The sequence below is a fragment of the Coturnix japonica genome, chromosome 4 (genome assembly GCF_001577835.2).
Source record: "Coturnix japonica isolate 7356 chromosome 4, Coturnix japonica 2.1, whole genome shotgun sequence".
Classification (NCBI taxonomy): domain Eukaryota; kingdom Metazoa; phylum Chordata; class Aves; order Galliformes; family Phasianidae; genus Coturnix; species Coturnix japonica.
This window is the reverse complement of record NC_029519.1, coordinates 29,564,550-29,590,110: the sequence shown is the minus strand read 5'-3', so window position 1 is coordinate 29,590,110 and position 25,561 is coordinate 29,564,550. Positions and strand designations below refer to the sequence as shown.

General features: G+C 37.6%; 1 protein-coding gene across 1 annotated transcript in view; it reads right to left on the bottom strand.

Moving 5' to 3' along the window:
* Positions 1-21,585, bottom strand: part of LOC107313234 — a 161,210-nt gene extending 139,625 nt beyond the window's left edge. Inside the window, exons 1-2 of the mRNA XM_032444185.1 lie at positions 21,474-21,585; positions 10,355-10,405 (exon numbers count right to left, since the gene is read on the bottom strand). Of these exons, the coding sequence (XP_032300076.1) occupies positions 10,355-10,405; positions 21,474-21,585 (163 nt within the window). The remainder of the gene's footprint in view (positions 1-10,354; positions 10,406-21,473) is intronic.
* Between the last annotated feature and the right edge of the window lie 3,976 nt (positions 21,586-25,561).

Genomic DNA, 25,561 nt, shown 5'->3' with positions numbered 1-25,561 from the left:
GAATTTGTTAGAACTTAACCTTTTTTTTCTGTTGGTTGGTTAAATTGAGTTGAATCTAAAATTTAATTTTTGCATATTTCGGATTGACAGACTGACGCCCTTCAATGACAGGCATGGAAGAATCTGTCAGAATCTCTATTTGCATTAACCTGTGTGGCCAGCATAAGGAAGACCTACTCAAGTAAAAGAAACTGTTAGCAACTACAGGCAAGTATGGTGGCAGATGGTAGCATACAAAGTGTGAAACATGAGCAGCACAGAGCACCATATCAGGTAAACATCCTCAAAGGAATTTCCAGAAACAAATGCAAGGTGAGCCTGCAGAGTGTGCCCAGGTGTTTGTGGTCAGTTCATGAAATCCAAGAGAATGCACAACTGATTTGCAGAACAAAATAGTTTAACAACACACAAGCTGATGAAACACTGACACAAACTCAAACAGCATATACAATATTCTATTTTCTTTACTTGCAGAGGCAGGCTTTAACAAATTAAGTTGCAACACCCTGTTGCTCAGCTGAGATTTCTCAAGTCCAAGAAGATTCACAACAAGGCTGTCCTCAAATCACACCTCTGCTTTATTTATCTTGTAATTTGTGCCAGTTATTTTTCCCCCCTCAATCTCTCCACGCCAACTATGAACACAAATGAACAAAAACGGAGTCTCGAAAATTCCTTACTAAATCCAAAAATAAAGTATTTTAAGAGCAAAACCCCTGAAACCAGAGATCAGTCAGTGCCAGTACAGACAGCAGCAGCTGGATGTCCTACAATATTTAGGTTTAAATTGAAGATAACAACTATCCTCAGCTCAACAGGGCATACCAGCAAGAAGTCTCTAAGCCCCTAGATCGCATTGCAAGAAACCTACACTCATGGAGATACCTGAAACTTGACTGAACAAGACCTTTGGCAGTCTGGTCTAACTCTTACATTGGCCCTGCTTTGAGCAGGAAGTTGGATCATTTGATCTCCAAATCTGAATGTTGCTACGATCCTATGATGTATATTGCCCAATATACAAATCTCCCTTAAATACATGTGAGAGTCATATGGTGCTGGATGACTAGACATGCACTCACACATTAGTTTCGCTCCCTGTAATGCTTTTGAGTGTTATGAATCATGCCAGCTATTCTGTATTTGGAAGAGGCACAACACACAAATATTTTAGAGATTCTGGAGAATTTATGAAATAGCCTATAGCCACATCTACTAAACAAAATCCGATGAGAGCTACTAATGCTTTCCTTCTGCAGAGGGAGAGTAATTTTGAGAACTTACTGTCACCCTTAATTTCAAAGAAGAATCTTCAGTACCAACAGGAAATTGAAAACTGCAGTTTTTATGTATCCATTCAGAATCAGCATCCAAAAGGCAAACTAGACATCTCCTACTTATTTAAGAGCTAGTTACATTTTCCAGAATGGTCACACTGTTGCAGCAGAGCTTGTTTGGCCAAAGACCAAATCTGAAATGGACTTCTCTCTTCTTGAGTCTGAAAGGACCCCCTTTTGAAGACCAAAATGTCAGCCCTTGACACATAGTTTCCCCCAGAACTAACAGATAAAGGTCTGACACCATGAAAAATTTCCAGTTACTCAGATGTTAACCTCCTGTGTCATGCACACCTACTTTATTTATTCTTCCAGTGAATTCCATAGTTTGTGGTGATATCTGGGGGGGGGGGGGGGGGCAGGGATATCTTCCCTCTCAGGGAAAATGCTATAAGTCATCTGGCTCTTCGTAAACATTTACCAGCATTTTATGAAAGGTATCTATACCCCCTACTCTGTATCATATGCCCACACAGAATTCCAAGCTCAGAAGACAGCTAACTACCTGGTTTTAAAGGGAGAAACAAGAAGTTGGTAGGCACTGGCTGCTCATTCCTACTAGAATTTAAAAGACTCAAGAAATAAAATGCTACCTATACACTCATAGCACAGTTTGTCAGCTTCTCATATCAGCTATTCATTTCCTCGTCCCTTGCATAATTCTTCCATTCCCATTAATATTTTCAAATGTCTACTGAGACCACTACACTAAAAAAAAAAAAAAAAAAAAAAAGAGAGAGAGAGAGAGAAGTGGCTTATAACTTAAGACATATAAGTTGCTATGTTTTTAGAAACTGAATAGAATTCATTAGAGACGTACACTTACCACCAGCTTCTGATCCTTCTGGAATTACCTATTCTTCAGAACACCATAATGAGATTTTTAATAAAAACTGCTTCTCATATGCCAAAGCATTAATTCTTGTGAAATGGAAATCATCTTATCTTAAAGAGGATGAATACAGCATAGGACATCATGAATTACCTTTGATAATAAACGCCTCTTTCAGAAATATCAGGCAACTAGGGCTCTTTCTGTAGCATCTGCTCTCATTTTTATGAATGGACTTTTTTTTATTTTTTTTAATCTCTCACATTCTCTTCTATAGCATAGTGTCTAAATGAATAGGAAAATGATGAATCTCCAGCAGGATGCTAAACATCCTTCAGCTTCCCTCAAAACAAATGAGGATTCAGGGAGTCAGCGCACCTTGAAGTCCATTTGCTTTGTTGCAAAATGAGTCCCCTGCAGATTCTCCTCACCAAACTTACTGCGTGAGACATTAAAAAGTTAAATACAAGAGAGAAAACCTCAACAAAAACCTTAAGTTAGGTTTCCCTGAAATCTGGATACACGTATCCAAAGATATGTGTGTTTAGAAACCTAGTTTTCAAAGTCACATTGCTTTATGACTGTTCCTACATCTAAAGACTAATTAACTGTGACAAGCTGACCATTAAGAAAAAAAACACACACAACAAGATGACAGACATTTTAACACAAGTATGTCACCCTAAAAGAGAAGTAATAGGTGTAAGTTTCAATTAATTAAATAAGTTTTGGAATACAATAATCATTTGCAAATTAATGAATGCTGTTAGACTAGGAATATGCTATTTGTTCTAAACAACCATCCTACTTTGAACAGCAAGTCAGCTAAAAAGAAGGTAGTACTTCTATGCACTGCAATCTGTTCCCTTTCTGTAGTTAGCCTTGACTAAGTAAACTACTCTCACTTCAGAGATGACAGAAAAGCAAGAATGTAGGATTTAATTTCAGATACTTTTACAGTCAGCTAAGCAAAATTACCCCCAATATTATAACCATTTTCTTTCTAGCAAGACATAAGATTAAGCTCATTATTCTATTTCTGAGCACAAGACTTGGAACATTTGAGGGGATAAAAAGCTACAAAACAAGACTCCGTATTTCTGTCTTTTACAGGACCTTGTATGTCTATTTCTTCTGTGTCCTTCCTACAAAAATAATAATTTTTTAAAAATTCACCAACCCCATCTTATTCTCCTGTATTAGAGATCTTGCACAGATGTGATGAAGCTTGAATTCTGAACCACTGTGAAGACCCTGGAACATTCCAGAAAACCTCATGGGCAACCACTTAAGGTATCTGACTGACAGCTTGGCACCCATACCACCACTGATCTAGTTCACATCATACATTGGTACCTCAGTAGCCTTCTAAGGAAACATTGTAGGTAGCAGCAGAACTAATTTCTGGATTAGTATTCATTCGCAACTATCCACTCACAGAGACCCTGAAAATAAAACATTCTGTCAAAATTCTAGTCAAAAATTGAAACCACTAAAATCAGACTTTGTAAGGCTTTATTTTTGGGACTGTCCTTAGTTACTCAATAAAGGCTCATAGCAGTCATGTGAGTAAAAAGAAAAAAAAAAAAAAAAAGAAAAAAATAGATGGAGCAGGCAGACCATTTTTCTTACATCCTTGTACAAGTAGCAGGATATAAATTACACTGCAGTACTAATAATTTTTTTTTTCTTTTCTTTTTGCAAGCACCCCTGAGCTTCCAGTCCAGAATTCTCTCCCTTACAGTCACTGTGAAAACCATTGCAGGAGAGAATATTTTGCACAGTGTGTAGATGACTGTGGCAGATGTTGACTCATGCACATCACTGGTGGTCTAGAACAGTAATTACACATATTGACTTGCAGCATGGAATTTATGCCAGAAAGAATAGCTTTTCCTTACATACTAACAACTTCCATTTTGTTCAATACAATAGCTCCTAATCTTCCTCCACTAAAGCTAGATTTCATACAACGGAGTTTGTATCCATATGTGTCACTCAGAATCTGGGGACTGTGTTCAGGTACTAAGCCTATGTCTAAAGGATATAGGAAAAAGAAATAATAACAGAGGAATTAACATAGCTATCATGGTCTTGTGGTATTTAAAGCTATCGTTCTCATCTTTCTGAAAAATGTTACCCATTTCAGGGCCTAGAAAAGGCAACAGTAAAATCAGCATGTTGTGAGGTTGCTATTGACGATTTTGCTAGTCCCACAAATATATCTTTGTGAAAATTAGCATCCATAGAAGAAGCAAGAATTACTTGCACATGTTGGTTTGTCTTTTTCAATTGTATCACTGAGCACAAATGTCTGATAGCAATCTGCCTGGTACAGTACACTGAGCTACTGCAAAAATCTTATGAAAAGTGCTCTTATAAACGGAACTTGAAGCAATTAAGCTTGATGAAGTATGTAGAAAGGTCTTTCTGTGGATGAATAACTACTTAAAGGCAGAAAATAACTTTCAGGTAAAAACTGTCAGCTTTCATATTGAATAGAACTAACTAGAATCTTCTAGAACTCTGATTGTGGGACCTAGGCTATTTAACATATTTATGAATGAAGTAGAAATGGGATGAAATGAAAGCACTCTTTACTTTGCAAAACATACGAAAGACCTAGGGTAGGTTAGGAGAGAGACAGGATAGGTCTTACGTGAGTACAGACTGAATAGAGACTAAGGTTGCCCTGCCTAAAAAGAGGCAACCCAACAGAATGTGATAAAGTCATGTAAAACAAGGAAAAGAATAGAAAACTAACTAGGAAAAGATCTCTCACTATTTCCCATAGCACACAAATTAGAAAATCATAAGACTGACCCTTAAAGCAAACAAGTTCTTTTTTCATACAATGCAGAATTCATCAATTGGCGGAGGACAATTTTTAAATAAACAGGTTAAGAAAAGATTTAGAGATTTTTGGGAAGAACGGTCCTACTTTATAACACTGATGGGTGACATTAAAAATGATGGTCTGGAGAAAGTATACTTCTCAGGAAAAAAAACATAACTAATTTTATTTTATTTTTTTTCTTAAATTGATTACTCCTATGGTAAGCTGTTAATATCATTATTACTGTATGCTATTGTCGATACTTTCTGCGGCATAGCAGGCTCTCCCCTTCTGAGATCCGAACTTTGGCTCTGTCAAGGAGGTAAGAATAACCTTTCAAGTATGTGAGATACTTCTTTCCCTCATCCTCTGCAATGATAGCATTGCTAGCAGAATACTGTCCCTCAGAGCACACTTGCCTCAATACTCCATTTAAATCACAGCAGTAATACATACTGCAGCACACGGAGCTCTACAAGCATTCAGCTGTAGTCCTAACAAAGACTCTACACTATGATCCTTAGCTACAAGATATGGTTTAGTGATTTGTTGTAGCTATGGAACTGGGAGGACGGTTGGACTAGATGATCTTGTAGGTCCTTTCCAACACTGTGATTCTATAAAATGACTTAAGGCACATCTGAACTGTATGTCAGCATTCAAAATAGACTTTTCCACAAGTTTTGTATTAGAAAGAAAAAAAACAAAACAACTATCCTTGTTCTTTTTTTTTTTTTAAATTTTATTTTTCTCTTTTTTCCCCTCTCTCCACTATGGTTTATATTTCCAAATTCTACCAATTACATACACTAAAAACAGCTGTAATTTAAAATCCAGTTGCTTAAATTCAATTACATCAACAGTTGAAAGATCTTTCAAAATTCTAGAGTCAAAGTTAACTGAGTTTAGGCATTTTTCAGACAAATTGGCAGGGGATTAATTGAATTTCGAATGTTTTTATTTGCTTGTTTTGAACCCAGATAATCTTTTGTTCTTTTCAGTTGACTTGCCTTCTAGCACTCCCAAATTGAAAAATAGAAATCAACATCATTAGTATTCCTGGTACCTCAGCTATATATTAACACATTTTCCTTAGTGTGAGAGCAGAATTCTTATATGTATTTCAAGGAGGATTATGTCTAAAGTAGCACAGGATATTCCTACAAGAGTTTTATCTGAGATAGTACTAAATAAGGGAGAGTGATCAAGCATTGCTATTGTATTATTGAAAAAATTTGACAATTAGAAAAAAAAATCTGCCATGTTTTGTAACTGAAGTAGAGCCAGATTGGCATCCCTCTGTAGAAGTAAGTTTTTCCACTAATATTCATAGGAACTGCAATGATGAATTTTGTTTAAGAGGTTCTTAAAGACCATCAGTTGAAAAAGTTCTTCTGAATTATCCCTTTTCTAATTATACACAAGTTTAGTTCTTCATTTATCTTTAAAACAATCTGTGGCTTTTGTGATTTGGGATGTACACAACTTTTTCTAATTGCTACTTTTCATAATCCTATTTTGTCATGCTAGCTAGACGTTCTCTAGTCTGATCACTGTGCTACCTGCGAGCATGCAGCAAGAAGCAGGGGAGGAGCTGTCAACCCCCAACACCCATTTTCAGGTGCAGCCAAGCCTGCTTTTCCATAATTGTTTGTGCCTCTCATCTTCAGGAGGTGAGATCCCTTTTGTTGTTCTCCCCAAAAACTGGAAAAAAACCCCTTCACACTAGACCACTGTTTGAACGTCACGATTCTTCTCACTTTTAATCACTTGTTCTACAAACGTGTACACAGAGGTCCATGGTTTTTCTTGTTGCTTTTTGTTTGGTTTGAGCAACAGTGCATGTATGCAAATACAGTCAAATCAGAAATTAATGTACTAAGAACAGCAAACTGTAATATGTGGGAAAAAAGTATATTAACTGCATGTGTTCCAAGTACTTCATTGCAATATAAGGTTAGTTGAAATAAAAACCAACAGTCCTCCAAATAATCTGTCAGTATGAATGAATGATATTACTGTTCACTAGATTCTGATTTTGGGATGTATCATTCTTCAGATCTTGCCTGACTAATCTGGTGGCCTTGGATGATGGAGTGATGGCTGCGATGGACAGAAGGAATCTTCTCTGCCTGCAATATCTCAGGCCCTATATTTCAGTGCTATAAGTATTGAAATTTACCACTAAAATTACTTTGATATTTGTGAAGATAAACCCTACTGGAAGGGCTGACTTCATGCAGGTACCAAAGGCTAGAATAACTCAATCTGAGTATCCAGCCTGAAGCCACACCACCACTATTAAGACAGCTAAGCAATGAAGATGTGACAGTTATCAACTTCAAACCATCATTCCTTATACAAATATTTATAGCATTTAATATTTGTCATTCCACTGCTGTACAACTCTGAAGTGTTATTCAGGGACAGAAATTAGAAGGTATATCACAGATTTTAAAAACATTGATGACTTTCGCAGCCACAGGAAGAGTCAGAGTTTCAAAAGATATCTATGCTTATTATTCTGTAGTGCCTGAGAGCTCTTATAAATATTAGCTAATATTTCAACACAGCCCCCTGGGAACCTGGATGTCAGCAAAATGAGCAACTATCCTCCTTTGTCATTTACTCCAAGAAAAATCATGACAGACAAAATTCACACAATAATTCTGTCATTCAGGGACTAAAACAAATCTCCTGAGTTACAGCCCAACATCTCAATAGAAATATTGTCCTTACAAACACACTAAATCTTCAAATGCAAGATAGCCCTTTGCATGGCTTTCTATTTATTCAGTAGAACAAAAGTAAAACATTCTTCACTGCTGTTGTCAGAAATAGCAGCTCCTTCCAATCATTAACAGGTATAGATATAAAAGAACCAGGCAAAGAAAGAAGTAATTCCAGGTCACAATCTGGAATGCCTTCTCTAACTGGTCTTGAGTGAAAAGGGGTTAAAAAGAAAACTAATGTCATACAAAGTTAGGACATCTCATTCTCTAAGCTCTTTGAGTATATATATGTGTGACCACAGACAGATCAACTCTATTTTCCATTACTGATAGTGCCTTTCTCAAGTGTTATCCAAATCCTTTAAATTTATATAGTTTGGTTAATCCCTTTTTTAAAAATCACATTAAGACCCACCGTGTTACAGAGATTGAAAAGAATGAATATACAACTTTCAAAAGAAAGTAGTGCATTTCAGATAAGTTTTTATAATGCTTCTTCACCAAAAAATGGACTGGCATCATTAACCCATTCCACATTGGTCAGTGAAATAAATATTTTATATATCCTAACAAATTAATGTATGACTACTTCTAGGACTGAATTTACTTGAGAAACCTGAAAATAAAGATAGCCACATTCCATTTCCAGACCCCTAAACTCTCTAAGCTACCCCTCTTCAAGCAAATGCTGCTACCAAAATGAACAATTAAACGCTACTCATTCTTTTACATGTACAGCTCTTTAACCTAGTGAAATCTGAAGATTCACCTGCTGGAAAGCACTGGCTGTGCATATATATACACACAACATGAGTGCACAGATCAACCTGCTAGTAACTTCTCAAGTACTGTGAAAAACTAATTTTCCCAGAGATTATTTTTCCCTCCCAGACCATAAAAGGCATTTTTTTGGTCCACGTAATGGATTTATTTTTCCACAGCTCTATTCAAACCAATGTACTTTTTGTACCTTTTGGTATAACAAACCTCTCTCTTCTGCACCACAAATCACTACAGGAAAGTTTAATATGATACTCCAGGAAAGCTCTATACTCTTATCTCCTAAATCAGAAGCAGTGTTGCCTTCACTTTGTAGTGCTGTGCCTGCTAAGTTCAAATGACAACAGCTAAAGATGACTGCTACTAAGAGCATGCACTATGCCCCTCCCAAAAGAAACATCATTAACACTGCAATGACTAATGCAAATTCATCAGTGTTCTATTAATAATTGTTGGTACCAGAAAACCTCACAATCATTTCTCCTGTATTTACATTGTCTGTTATAACTACTGTATGGGAAGTCATATTACTTGAGAAATCAGAATTTGAAGCTGCAATTCATATCACCATAGTTGTGTTTCTTCAAATTTAGATATACTGATTATTGAATTTACAGACAACAATAAGAATCATAACACGGATAGTAAACCCTCACTACACTGTAGTTCTCCAGGGGCTCAGATCTTAAGACAGAAATAAATTTTATTAAAACAAAGGAAAGTAAATCTTCAGAAAGTTTGAAATGGGTTATGTAGGCCTATTCCTGTGTCCTCAGTTAAATAAAGATTTAAGTCATTCAGAACCTTTCATAAGGCACTGCATCATTATTCTAAAGGACCAAGCATTTATTTATAAACTGGAGCTAAATATCTACTGGGTAGAAATAGTGGTTGGGTGTACAGAGTACAAAAAAAGCTTCTGAAGAGTGCCCAACTATATACAAAACAACAGCTAAAAGGAAGACTATCCAGAGAAGACTACTACAAACTACCAGACAGGACGACAACCGGGATTAAGACAACATGTACTAAGCAAGCAGTTTTATAACTTACCCACATAATGAATGGAACAGAGATGAACTTGCAATTAGTTTAATTGAATTATTATCTTCAATATCCTTTGAATGCAGCATATTTAGAGAAGACTTATGATTTCAGAATCCCAAGGAGAAAATGAATGAAGGGTGATTTATAATTTTCTTTACATGGACATAATTTGTTTAGAACTCACAGTATCACATTGGTTTTTCCCTAAGAAAAGGAATAAATATGTGTCTAATTAGGGAAATAAACCAATGTGCTAATTATCAATCTACTGTTAATTTATGATCTGATATCCAGTGTTGTGCTCTCACTGCAGATAATGCAAAATCTGTCTCCTTTCTAAATTCAAGCTGTACAGTCAAGTTTCTTTACTGTTTTTAATAGATTCCAGAAACCTCTGCAGAGAAAGTCCTACTCACTACAAAAATGACAAGAGTGATGTTACCTACATTTTCAGTATACAGCATTCTACTTTATTCAGATGCATGTCCCTTTTTTTAAGCTACTAGTCTACAGTGATGAGGGGCAAATTAAATAAAATAGATGTAAGACAGTTGTTCTAAGTAGAGTAAGATGTGTGCCTATCACTTTCATTATCACAGAAGGCTAAACAAGAAAGCTATTCTCTACACTTAAGTCTAGCTGAAGAGAAATCACAGTGCTTCACCTACAGAGATAGGATATTAGCTGACCTCTCACTTGAAGGCTGCAATTAAGAGGTGAAAAGGGAAGGAAAGGCACTGACACTACTGTGACAATTCACATTAGCCTGGAAATCCAATGAAGTGCTTACTGAATGAGGGCCTCTCTGAGACACCGCAGCTTCGGGCTGGAAAGAATCCTCCTGGGGAAGAAAGGAGAGAGATCCAGGTGTCATGCGGGATATGCCTCAGTCTGTGATATTATCCTATACCAACAATAACATAACCCTAAAACAGCTTAACATTTAATTTCTTTCCAGCAAGTCACAGTGGTGAAAATAAAGAAAACCAATGTTATTCCATATAAATCAAATTGAGAGTTGGAAGGGGAAAAAAAAAATAAGAACAACACAAAAAGAAGGGATTTTTTTTTTCTCCTAGAGATCACTGTCAGTCAAATCTATTTTTTTAATTGGAAAGTTACTCTATTTAATATCATAAATGTTAATTTTTCCTCTAAAGATAGTTAAAATTAAGCATTATTTCAAAGTTATATTGAATGTTATAGAAATAATAATAATAAAAAAGTCAATTTGGAACATACAAGATTCCTAAATGCAGAATTCATTTAATTCTTTTCCAGTGAATATTTCACAAATTCTTATGAAGTATTATTTTTCCTTTACTTCCAAACATGTGCATTTGTTTAATTTTGGTTGAGGGATAAAACACCAACAAATGTTGAGAATGGATATTTGAAAAGCAGTTAGGTCCATTTAGTTATTTTAAACATTTCTGCACTAAAATTAATTTTTACAAGCACTTATGATCCTGATAGGCAGAAATATAATTCCTTTATGAATATACAGAATCACATTGTCTAGTTATCATCTCCTACAGCTTCTTTCCAACAGCAGCACCTTGCAAACTCCATCTCCTTGGTACCAACTAAGTGTGACACACCTTTTCTTGTCTGCAAAACCACTTTATTACCAGAGAATGAAGCAGATTTAAACCACATCTGGCAAAACACACTAACAATGCCCGTCCCATTTATAGTAGCAGATGGCAACACCACAGATGAGAATACATTTGGCTGGACAAATAGTTATCTGTCCAGCTATTGAAGCTGTACCATTAGTAGCAAGCAAAATCCAGTTTGATTATATGAAGTGAAATTAAAACAGCTAATGTCGGGGAATGTTTTTATTGCTGAATTTAATGAATATGAGAGCAATTCTCCTGTCTAAAACTCTCTCTAGTACCCTATAATCCCTTCTTTTCCTCAAAATACAGTTCCCCCTATTGAAGTTTATTTGCTGCGCAAATGATAGACTCAGATGTTCATTCTCACTCTTATTTCCTTTGCTATAACTTATAAAGACCTCAATTTGTTGGACTGACTTAGCTCAATACAGGTACCATGCCTGTGTTAAGCTTCAGTATGCAATAATTTCTGCAGTCTGCTGCCAGTACTGCCATCACACTTGTAGCCATTATAATATACACATTTTAGCATAAGAGAGATTCTACGTCCCATGAAGTCAACAGAATAGCTTCCTTATAGAACAGTAGAGCATGAGATCAAATGGGTGTAGCGGAAGAAACTTCTCACCCTGAGCTGTACTTATTTTCACGTGAAAATCATTGCTTTTAGAAACAAAAGCATCATTTAAAAGTAAAATTGAAACTTATCCTGTTCACATTCAAACACTATAAGCATTCTAAATCATACTTCTTGTATCACATGGGAAGTACAGATGTCAGTAAGATAATAAATTCCATGAACACAAAGAATGCCTAAATTAGAAGTGCCGTATTTTCAAATCTGCACTGAAAAACAACTCATAGACCATCTGAAAACAAGAATAAAAGCTATACACGTGGAAGTTTTTAACAAAAACATCTCTCCTGATAGCACCTGTGCTTCTGTTTGCTTGTTCTTTCCCTATCTTCCTTAGCCTTGCATTTAAGTTAGCTTCCTTATCTCCTCCTAAAATCACTCCCTCTTCTCCAGCAGTCCAGCTACCTATGATAGTGTCTCTCTGGATTACTTCCAGATGAAGTTGTGGCAATAAAATACTTATAAGAAGTAGAGAATCACAGTATGCATAAACACAGCTCTAATTCAGTAAAGAGCAAAGCTTTTATAGTGTAGTATGAGTAGAGCCAAATCCAAGCCCATTCCCAAAACTGAAATTACAAATTCCCAGCTATTATCCAGTTTTTCTAGTTTCAGATTTGTGTTGAAGTTTGATTTGGAAGAGACTATCTCTTAGGGATTTGCTTTTAATAACCACTTCACAACTAACCCTGCACTGGTAGGCTAGACTGCTGCTATTCCTTGTCAGAATTTCCTCAGCATACATCATAAAGAAAGAATGTAAGACTATTTTTGCTAAGCTGTTACAATTAAGGCAGTTACTTCAGTTTTTCCTGCTTTTCTTGGTTAGTATTTCTAAGACAAATGACTGAGTCAAAATTATTATACTACAATTACTGAGGACATTCATATGTCCTTTTTTTGATGTGATGTGCAATCAGTTCTTAGAAACAGAATGAAACTCTCCCACTCATAAAAGCATATCTTGGCAATGAATTAAACATTCCCCTCTTCCCACACACGCACAACTGGACATTAACTTCCAAAATCATGAACACTCCCTGCAACAAGGATCAAAGGAACCATGAGAAGAAAAATGCAGAAGATGGAATGGAAGATATTCTTCATGAATTTCAGAGAGAAACATGAGTGCTACATCACCCTCTTTCTGAAAGGACTCTATTTTGGCACTCAGAACAAACAACTTTGACCTTCTATGATCGAGAACAGTAACTTCGGTGTTGTTTTAGAAAACACTACTTTGCCTCCCTTTAACTGAACACTAAGTGTTTGACCCCTCCTTATAAAGCAGTTTCCACATATCCACCAGTGAAATCTAGACCGTCTGAAATGGAGACAAAGCAGGGCACTGGCCTTCCAACGCAGCCTCACAGCCAGAGGAGCTATGGTAGTCAAGCATTCCCAAGAAGCTGCGTCAACTTCTCAAGAAATATTTATGTGGAAAGGCTACATGAAATGTAAAAAAACCCTCAGCAGAAGTCTGGAACTCCTGGAGGTCATACAACAGCAAACCAGAGGCCAAATGAAGCAGAGCTCGGGATTCCAGCCAGGCATGCACAACCTGGTTCCACACAGTTTCAAAAACATATCATTTGTTTCATCTTGCCCTGCAGAATCTTGAAGTGTGCAGCTGGTTTAAAACACAAGCAGACAAACAAACTACAAATCTATTGTTTACTTCTACCTTCCATAAACTGAAAAAATAACTTAATCATAGGGTCTAGCAAACTACATACAATTTACTTACTGGGAAGTTCATTATTTCCTGTAGATGTATTTTTTGTTTTGTTCACAGGATGCATAAAACATATATAAGACCTTAGTATCTAAACACATTTGTTAGACAGCATAAGACTCAATCAGCCTTCTCATGAGTAATTAGAAACCTAGCTGGATTTCCAGGTGAGCACACCCAATACATCCAAATATGAAATCAATGCTGTTCAGTAGCATATTTTGAAGACAATTGCTGCTTGCACTCCTGCCCCCATGTACCAAGCTTAACACACAGACATACTACCCTGGTGGAGAATGACTCATCTGGAAAACTCAGCAAAGAACACATTATACAAGATGGCTAAAATGTCAATGTAGTCAAAAATTTGATTGCACATAAGTGATAGAAAGACAGAGCTCAATTTCCTATGCTGCAAACAAGATATTCTTGATAAACTTCAATATGCACTTGAATATCAGGTGGCGTAGATATGATAGCTTATTAAGATGAAACACAATTCTACAATTTAAAATAGGAACAGATGTAATTTTAAAGCCTAAGCCAGTAGACTATAGTTCTAGAAGAAACACTTCCAGAATACAGTATAGCTAGAAATAGAACTACATACATTACATATAAGGACATAATTGATCAAAGTCTCTTACTGCACAAACAGTTCATCAGAAGAAAACTGGAGTATGAAGCTATTGGTTTTAGTTGATGCTCTTTTCCTTAGCCTACACTATCAATATAATGAGTTCTTGAGATTTGGCATGCAATCTACAAGGGAAATCTACAAAATTCAGCCACATGCCATCTACAGTTTAAGTGACAAGCACTTCTCACTGCTTCTCAGTCCCAACAGAGGCAGCTCTCTCGCTACTCTGTGCGGACTGAGACCATCCCAGGCTGGAGCAATGAGGAAAATGCTCAGTACTGAGCTCACAGCATGAAAATAAGGCTTTCCTGCCTTCACACAGGACAGCATGAAATGGTCAGACTGGCTCTCTCATCAGAGCCATCAAAACTATGAATCTGTTAAAAAAAAAAAAAAAAAAAAAAAGCCTTTAAAATTACCTTCTATTTGTTGTTTGCCTGAAGTTATTTTTCTAATCTCACCTCTCCCCTCCCACCCCCATTCAGAACACATGTAATAAGTACAGTACTGAAAACTCTCACAGCTATAAAAAGAGCAAATATGTTTGACCCTCACTGCAGACAACTTGACATAAATCCCAAACTCCTTAAAATATTAACTGCTGCCTCTCACTCCTCATTTAACAGTAATATATGCATATTCAAAAGACATACAAATTCTGCACTCACATCGATAGGTTTGTACTGTCAGCCTCCATTAGGGAGCCAGCAGCAGCCCTGCCACTCTCCATTCCTGGTGTGAACCTATGCCTTCACACTGCAATCTGCCCCATACAGGTTTTTCATACTGTTTTCATGCACTCATCTTGCTTTAAGTCTGGCAAAAGACATTATCAGGTAGGGTTTCCATCTTCTGGGGTTTTCATGGGGGGAGTTTTATCAAAGTAATTCTTTTTTTCAGAGGTTACTGCTATGTGCCTAGGAGAAAAGGCTGAGAAAACTGAGGATCTGATGGACAGATTTTTAATTGTAAAAACAAGTATGGAACCTGTGTTTAAGCAATAACGCAGAGATAGCTGAGTCCAGCTTTCACTGTTTAGTATCATAGTCAAGAAACAGCTATACTAGCATCCTTGCCAACTAGGTTCATGTGTCAACTCCATCGGGTTATTTGGAAGCAACAGCACAAAGAAGCTGAACTAGCAAGGAGTGCAAAGCCGTGGATCCTTATTCTTTATTTCAAAAATACTTTGAAGAGTAGTATGAAGGATCAAATGAAAAGGAACTTGGGAAATACCACTACTTGTATGGACTTAGAGCAATGCAGCATCTTCTTAGATGTAGTTCTCTTCAAAGAGAATGACCTGATTACCACACACAAAAATCCTACATATTTATTTAATTGTAGTGGCACTTCTGCATGAACAGTGAAAACCACCAAATTGGTCTGAGAGCTACAGATCTCCTTCTCAGCCCAACTTACATAAGTAACAATGTCAGCGGAGAAAATCAGAATGGACATGTCCCCTTTCTTAACACGTTCACAAGAATGAGTAGAGAGACGTACAAACCCTTTCTCCATATCCTCAAAAGGCTGCATGAGAGGTGGCACTAATTTTACACCAGAACAAGCTCATAAATGGCCTGTATTGAGAAGCAGAGCAAGTCCAAATGTGTTTTGTTCTTGACATCCACCTACCACAATGGGTGGCAGAGAAAGGAGCAGAAGAAATGCAGTGACAGCTCAACTAGCCTGTACCTCCCATCTCAATTCAATGCTTTCCTCCAGCCCTTTGCAGGATCAAAAAGATGCTATTTCAGATCTAAGTTCTTATTAACAATGATATGTATATCCTTCTTTTGATCTCTCTGGATTTTATCTTTCAGTTCCTGTCCTCCTACGCAGTCCATTTCTGCATGGTAAAACCACACCAATTGCACTGCAGAAGACTTTTGCACTCCTACAGACCAGAAGCTAGACAGGCATTTCATAAAGGTTAAGTTATTCAAGCAGAACTGATCTTACTACTGCTGACAGCAAGTATTCCAAATCTGATTTACTGAAATTGGAGACAACCAACAAAAAGCAGCTCCACCCCTCTACAGACAATAAATACTCTGGGACAAAACCTAGCAAAGGCACTCTTCTAAAACAATGGTATTACAGTATAATAAATTAGAAGAGTAGCACAGAAAATACTTTAAACAATTGATGCACATGCAAAGTACTCCAACTGAATTTGTCTCAGTACTTAAAGATCAAAGATAAAATTACTTCAGACAGGATGCTCCTTTTCCTAGCAACATGCTTAAGATTGTAAAAGAAAAAATGTCTGTTTCAATTAAGATTTTGGCACCAGCTTTTGAACATCACAAGTTTGTTAATTTTATGTAAAGCAAAATAAAATTATATTCTCAATGGATTTCAGCAAATTAAATGAAAGTATTTCCAGCAGCTAGCTTGAAAAAAAAATATCATTAAAGTACTTTGTTCAATCTTATCTGTAGTTACCACTTAAACTTCAAGTCACGACACATTCATTCAAAACAAAACAGCAGATTGTAATGTGGGCTGATATCCGAAGGCATTTCACAAGCATCCTCATGTTAAAGTCTAAATTTTATACAATCACTAGAGAGATTACCTTTGAACTTCTTACATAATGGTTTCCATTCCATGTCTAAATTAGCATGTGGCATTAGAAAGTTTAATATAATTTATTTCTATTCTGTTGACTATTTAGCTAAAGGAAGATGCAATACAGAACTGGAGATCCTTTTTTTTTTTTTTTTTTTTCCCTTTTTCCCAAAGGTAGAGCAGAAAAGAGATCAAACCATTCTAATTAAGCAGCTTTCAAATTTACTTGTCAGAATCCCACATTATGGACACAACAATAACACCCATCTATTTTTTTTTTCTGCATTAGGACTGTGATTTTCATCTGTTTCTAACAAGTAGTACTGATGATTCAATACCTCGTTCAATGAAAAATTTCCTTTGACACTTGTCACTACATCTTAAGCTAGAAAACAAATGTGGTTCTTAATCAAAACAGACAAAACTACTGTACTGTTTGATGAAAATTACAATTTCTAACTGGCTCTGTGTAAACTGTTTTAACCTAGTGCCAAATCCTTGATGATAAGTGCTGCTAGGAAACATCACTGGACAGCTCTGTGCATGCAGACAGTTAATTATGACTTCAGTGAGGAACAGTTCATGAGATTATGTCCACTTACAATGCAATTAACTCTTGTTTATCGTTTCTTACATATCTGCAATGTTTGTGTAAGTATGGAACACTAATACTTTCCATATCATTTAAAAAATCTCTGCTCAGGGGATTACAAGCCTGTAAAGATTTGCATGCTTTTTCTCTTTAACAAGAAAAGGAATAAATCACAATCAGTTTACAACCAAGCTTTGTCTCTGCTGTTTGTTTTAATGATTCCATATATAAAAAACAGCTAGATCTGTGTCTACTATAGCCACCTGCTGAAAGTTCAACACCAAAATAAGATCTATAATTGGATATACAAACACAGAAGCTCTAAATTACAGCACAACAGGCCCAAAATTTGTAGCAGGATAGCAGAATTCTGCAGCAGTGTTTATATGTGGCTGTCAGCAGTTGTACACCCACAGAATCTACTATTAGCAGAAGAAGAAAAAAAAAAAAAAAGCCAAGAAAAATCCCACGTACACAGCCTCCTACTTTTAGCAGATCTAATTTTCTTTGCCCTTGCAGGAGCTTTTCCAGATTCCCTCCTCTGCTCCAAAAGGAATACTCCACACTGTACAGCGTGGGCCCCATGCTGTACTGAAGAAATGCACAGAATACCATCATCTTCGCCATAGCCTATTTAGTAAACTAGAGAAAGGAGGGAGAAGAACATTTAATTCTTCACAGCTTCCTCAAAAAAAAAAAAATAGATTAAAAAGACAAACATATGAAGTGAAAATATAATTTTAGGCAATTTTTTAAATATAGGATTCATTATTAGCATCTCATATTTCTGTGACAGTTAAAATCCACATGTGAGGTACAGATAGAACATCCCCATACTTATGCTTTAATACCTTCACGTTTCTTTTTTTTTTTTCTTTCTTTTTTTTTTTTTAAACTCCCTCTGCAGTATTAACCCCAACAAAGCTCCACATGTAAAATAACTGGCAGAAGCACAAGGACAGAGTCGTAAGACTTTAGCCACAGAACCACCTAGATTCAATCAAATCTAGACTCTGCAATGGTAACAGAGTGACAACTTCTACTTTGCTTAGCAGCCCCAAGATGCTACAGTACATGGGAGTTTTAAACCCACTGGAAAATGATAAAATCCATCTCCTGCCTAGGCATGGTATACTGCATTTAATACTGTGGATATGTAAAAAGCTCAGACATGTTCTAACTCTTCTCCAGTGCTGTTCCAGGTGGCCTGAAAAGCAAAGTCAAAAGCCCTCAGCATATAAGAGGAATGCAGCTCAAGATCTCAGAACTAACTCTCCTTCCCCTCATTCCCAGTGCTGGTGTTGAGCACTGGATTGAGACTATGACATCTAGAAAATACTACCATGACCACAACAATCTCTGATAGAACTCAAGAGAGAAACGCAGGCTCATCCGAGTTTAAGGTCCTGCAGAGAACATCATGTACAGTTTTGTTCTGTCTGCTCTTTGAGATAATGGTGCAAGGTTTCCTCACTTGCCTTTCACCTTAGAAACTTCAGAAAGTCAGAGATCTTCATTTGTTCAGCTGAAAATACTAGCAACAGATCGTGTCGTGAACTCTCACTCTTCATTTGCAGAGGTAGGTCAGAGAGACATGGGCTGCAGAGCTGCTTGCTTTGAGCAAACGTGCCTGCAGGTTAGGCACCCCACAGGAGTCTTCTGCGTGCCTCTATGGGTATAATCTCCTTTTCCAAGGCTGTCTACTCTCAGGAAGCAGATAAGTCAGCCATTCAGAACTGTTGATATGGTGAGGTAGAATCTGAAATATTATTAATGATCTTCTTTCTACCTGTCCAGCTACAGAAGCTGAGAGTGAGAAGCTGCTGCTTATACCATTTCCATGAGGACCAAAATAGCTCTCACCCACAGAAAATATATACCACTCTGGGCTCTTGTTTCTCTCTGGTGTTCAAGAGAAGCAACATCCTGTACTCCCATTTCTAATTTACAATAAGACAAGGAGCACACAAGATCAAGAGAGACCAATTAAATTGAGCCCGTAACATATTTCCTCACCTTTGTATTACTCAGACAGCACGGTAACTGTCAGTTAGTGGAGCTTACAAATAATGTTTCTAAGCTACAGTAAACATCCGTATAATATATTAGTCCTAACATTTTAGGAGTAGCAATCCAATCCTAAAGATTACTGTTTTTTTTCCTTCAAGGCAAATCAAGGTACTCCCAGCTAGAAATATCAAAAGTGGCAAATTTGCGTAGAGATCTACCCCATCACAACTTTGTTCCTTCTCGTGTTTTGGACCTCATTCTTCCTATACTTTGCACCAGCATTTTTCATTACATGTATAGCTTACTGAGGAGGGTGAATTTGACACAGGGACAGCTTCTGCTACATGCAGAATCATAGAATGCCCTGGGTAAAAAAGGATGACCAGGTTCCAATCTCCAGATCTGGTACTAGACCAGGTTGCCCAGGTCCCCACCCAACCCAGTCTCAAACACCTCCAGGGACAGAGCACCTGCAGCCTCTCTGAGCAGACTGTTCCAGTACCTCACCGCTCTCTCTGTAAAGAACTTCCCCATAACATCTAATCCAAACCTTTTCTCCTTGAGCTTAAAACTATTCCCCTTGTCTTATTGCTGTCTACTCTTATAAAAAGTTGATTCCCCTCCTTGTTATAATCCCTTTTTAAATACTGGAAGGCTGCAATGAGGTCTAATTGCAGTCTTTTCTTCTGGCTGAAGAAGCTCAGCTCCCTCAGGCTGTCCTCATAGGCAAGGAGCTCCACTCATCTGATCATTGTCATAGCCTTCCTCTGGACCCTCTCCAACAGCTGCACATCTTTCCAAGACTGAGGATCTCAGATCTGGATGCAGCACTCCAGCTGGGTCCTCACAAGGGCAGAGAGGGACAATCACCTCCTTGTCCCTGCTGGCCATCCATCTTCTGATAGCATCCAGGGTACCATTGACCTTCCAAGCTGCAAGAGCACACTACAGGCTCACATTCAGTTTCTCATCCACCAGCTGCCCCAGGCCCTTCTCCACAGGACTGCTCTCAAGGAATTTTTCCTACCAGCCTGTATATGCATCTGGGATTACTTTGATCCACATGCAAAACCTTGCATTTAATTACATTGATCTTCAAGCTCACCTTTTTGCCCTTCCTTCCTACACCAAAACAGTCCAGTCTCATTCCCCACCAGCCTATCAAATCCAGTATTTGTGCTCTCCAGACACTCATTTGCTCTTGGCCACTCCATCTCTCAGTAGCACCTCTGTTCTTGCTGTGCCTTTGTCTTACTGCATCAGTGGATTAAGCCCAAGATTTTGTCCATGAGAGCGATACTAGGGAATATTATTTAGAAAGAACAAGCAAGCCTGCCACTGTCTACAATCCATTCCTCTAATATTTCTCCAGCATCAGAAAGTGTTTTATTAGGAGTGCAAGAGGATACAGGACTATTTATTGACCTGTCGTACATCATTTAATCTTTTCAATCCTGATGAATTTTTTTTACTTGCCTAGGCACCTTATGAAATGTTGCAGAAATTAACTGTCTGCTGTGTAAAGAAAAAAAACAGAGCTTTATATCATGCCAATATGCTGGTCTCTATCTTGTTATAGTGCCCTATATTTTTTCTGGTTCTTTGGATTCTGCTTTGCACACACAGCAAAAAAAAAAAAATAAAAAAAAAAATCAAATCTCTCAACTGACTCCACAATATTCACCCTCTGCTGGGTTTGAGTTTGGTTGGTTTTTATTGTTGTTGTTTGTTTTTATAGTTGAGAATGTTCATACTTCATGTTTACTTCCATTTTGTCACGGAGTTCTCTCTAGAGCTCACTCCGTGACAGTGGGAACAAACCCGGGGAGAGAAGGAACAAAGTACCTCCCCTCTCTAACAGCGCGGTGCGGCGCGGCCCGGCCACGTGCGCTCTGAGAGAGGGGAAGGGAAGGGAGATTGCGAATGGGGTCTAGGAGGAAAAAAACTGAAAGGAAAAAAAAAAAAAAAATTTCCTGAGCTGAACTTAAAAAAAAAAAAAAAAAGAAGAAGATCTGAGAACGAACGGCAGTTAATAAACAGTTAATAAACAACGAAAGAGTTTCAACAAGGAGAAAACCAAGTCCAAATCTCACCAGCAGGTTGTGGGTGGCGGGAAGTTCCAACCACGCCATCTCCTTGCAGGGAAGCGGGCAAAATCCCCGTCCCCTTCCCGACCTCCCCTCCGGTGCCGCCCCCTCGCCCCATGCCCATTTAAAGCAGTCCACAGAAAAGAAAAAACTTGTCTCCTTGACTCCCATTGTAAAGGTGGTGTGTAAAGGTGGCTAATATAAAGATGTTGACCAAGATGGTGATAAATAGTCAAAGGTTATTAGTAAAGAAAACTCACCAATGTCGATGCCTTGACCGGATAGCTGAGGCAGTCTCCACTGGGGAGCAATCTCCAAGAGATGCTGCCTCAGTGGTGGTCAGCCCTGAAATGAGGTCTCAGAGGAGGTAGAGTCAAAGTTCACCCCTTCCAGGAGCACAGCTACATTACTCTCACCTGTGCTCCCACAGCTGACCCAACACTTGCCTCAGCTAATTAATCAGTGGTTCAAGCTGTGATTTCCCATACACCCATTATCCCACATGATGTTCTGATGTGGAACAGCAACACGAACCAAATTACAAAACCATAACACACTTATTCTGAAAATTCATCTGCCCCCTTCTCCCCCCCCCCCAACTTTGTCAGGCCCTTGTGGAGTTCTTTACCTTTAGCACATATCATTTGACTAATGACTCAGCTTTCTTGAGAAAGCATGTAGCAGTGAAGTGACCAACTCGTTACTTTCAAAGTAATAGCAAGATTAAGAAGGGCAAGAACTTGATCTACTCAGATACTTGCCCTGAACTGCTCTGAATGGAACATTACTAAGTTGCTATGGAAGAAACATGACAGCAACTTTGATCATAACACCAGAAGTCCTGTCCAAATGATTTGTTCCTTCAGAGGTAAATTTTAAAGAAGAATAGCCAGATACAGCTATTCACCAGAGCAATAGAAATGAATGCTGAAGCATCTCATGGAGATAAGAACCACAAGTAGCAGAAAAGGAAAGAGATGGCTAGGTCAGCATTTATCAAGAACTAGCCAGAAACCTCCCTAACGTGGAAAAAGCAGCAAGGATTCCCACCTTCCACACATCATCTAGCTATAGAATCAAATCTCATCTAACCCTTTTTATGAGAAGAACACTCTTGCTTTTTGTTAGGAAGAAATGCATGTCCTCAAGACAAATATCTCTTTTTAAAATTAATTCCCATACAAGAGACTGAGACCTCTCCATTTAATCTGTGTCCATGTCATCTGTTTGTCATTTGATCTGACAAAGAAAAATCATACATAAAATAGCCATCTGAATGTACGTGGGTACTCCTGGCAGTGGAAGACACGTAAAGAAATCACAGAAGCCTTCTGAAGGAAGAAAAAGTAAAACAAATGAACACTGTTAATGAAATTAAAGAAGTCTTAAGAAGATAAATTAATTTCTACAGTGGTTGTCTCTTATCAGATGCTTCCTTTGCTTGATTTATTTGTCTCAGTTGTGATGTGCTCTTGCTGCTTGATTAGCTGGATGACCTCAGCTGCAATAGCTGTGGGCAGTGGGGGAGTCAGGAGTTTATAATGCCTTGTCCTCCCTCTGAAATGCCAGCTTCAGTTTCCCTAGGGCCAAGAGTTTACATACATATAGCACAATTACTCTTTAAAAAGTTAATGTTACTGTTGGGAGACAAGAAAACAAATGCATTTAGAAAGGGGAGGGAGCTATTCTTGTGAAACATCACAGCTTTCAGCTCCCATTGAGGAACAACCAAAATGTCACTTCCCATAACCAGCATCACTCAAAGATAGATGCCAAACACCTTGTAAGTCCCACTTCTTCAGTTCACCAGGTATCCTAAAGTGCAGTATCCCCAGCTGACCTCATATACAGCACCTGAGGCTGTCTTGGTTGTTTTTCCTGGTGTTTTATCTAAAACAAGCAAACAAAACTGTAATAAGGCACAATTTGGAAGCTCACACTTTATCTGCTACATGAAATTTGAGATTGTAACAAAACTTACAATGCATCAGAGCTGTCATGCATAACAAACATTGTTTAACAATAATGTTATTATTTACAAGGAAAATGGTACTGAAAATAAACTCCTACACATGTTTAATGTCTTTCCCTTTATTTTTATTCTAGGTAGGGAAAAGGATTTAGAAAAACAACAAAATCCAAAACAAAAGCCAGACAAACAAAATACCATACACGCATGGTATAATGACTGACTTTATGCAAAACTGCTTTTACAATAAAATCAGTTCAAGAGTTCCTCAACTGCCTGTATATCATAAAACATGACAAAAACTTTTATTCAGAAGGAAACTGAAATTTCCATCAAATAAAAGCCATTTAAGTTCTCTGTGATTCCTACGCAGGAATTAAAAAAAATAATGTAACTTGTTCCTCAGTGACCTCTTTTTCCATTTCTTATTTCCTGATATATAGAATATTACTGAATTTTAGACAATGAGAAGATTCAGTGAATGCATCATCCTACACACCCATCATTAAAAAAATAGAGCACTATATTTGAATATGCTCAAATCTGAAATAAAGTAGTTTTCCTTCAACTACGCTGTTTTATCTCTTAAAGTTCATCAAAAGACAGTTATGAAGCCCAACCTAGGCTGTATTTTCTTCATCTTTCAAAACAGTAACAATGTGCCTACAGGTTTCTCCAGAAACTACAGATTGCTTTTGTACTAGAAAGGCAGATGTGGAGGAGTATGGAATTCCACACGGCTTTGAAGAGGAGAAATGAAACCAGGTTGTGAACCTTGACCTCTAGTTGCCCCAGATACTTCCCTGTACTCCAGTACACAGTAAAACTGTAGAGCATACAGTCCTTGGATTTGGGACTAGAAGAACTTTCATTGGGCATCAGTCTACACAGAAGGTAGAGTTTCCCATACACATTGCTAATGATAAGTAAACCAACGCTGCTATAATGATAAAACTTCAGAATCTTCCTACATTAACAGAAAGATCAGGGTAAACATTAACAGGAAGAAGACATATTTTACAAGGCAGATAGTGACAGGACAAGGGTGAATGGCTTTAATCTAAAAGAGGGGAGATTTAGTTTAGATGTTAGGCAAAAGTTATTAACCAGAAAGTGCTGATGCATTGGAATAAGCTGCCTAGAGAAGCTGCGGATGCCCCATCTAAAAGTGTTTAAGGCCAGGTTGAATAGAGCCCTGGACAGCCTGACGTATTGGGAGGCACACACACCCAAATGCAGAAGGTGTGCCTCCCTGGGTGGGCGGGTAGTTCAATTATCCATGAAGGTCCCTTGCAATGCAAGTCTTCCTATGATTCTATCATTTTGGACTTTGACTTTTTTTTTTTTTTTTAATGGAAGTCTTAAAGTCAGTTTTTGGGTTAAGGATTGATGTTTTTTCCACCCCCTTTGTTTTGTTTGCTTTGTGAGGTGTTCTTCCCTGCAAGCACAGCTTTTGATTAGTAGCAGATATTGAGGGCGTATTAGAAAATTAATTACTTAACTTATAAGTTCTCTTAACACCATAAAAGGTGTCCTCAGTTAATTTAATTTGCAAAACTGTCAAGTGCAGTAAGACCTGTCACAAAGTTAATTTTCAAAAATCAAATCAATAATGAACTATGGATAAAATTACACGTTCATCAGTATGAAGTTAACCTACTTGACATTTATATTCTTTAAACTGATAGTTGGCACGTGTCTTTCCCATGAATATTGGCAAGTCAGAGGGAAAACATAAGATTTCATTGTCAATACTATAGCAGATTATTTTGACTGGCAAATCAAGACAAAGACAGGAGCTTTACTTGTGATACTGCTTTTTTTGACATCCTTTGCTGTGCCACATATTTCTGCCTCAGTGTCCTCAAAGAAACACTCCTTCTCCTCATGATGTTTTGGGAAACTGAAATGGTTCATAAGTCTCTTACAGCTGAAACTGAAGGCATTCAGTACCTTGCAATACACTGTAGTGCTCTGCAAAATCAAATTTTAACATACAGCTCAAAGACCAAATGCAGAGTGACCTAATGCAGTCTATTTGAGTGTAAAATTTACCTTAAAACTTAAAAGGGAAGAATTACATATAATTAATTGTATTTGTCAGATCATTACTTATGCCACCAAT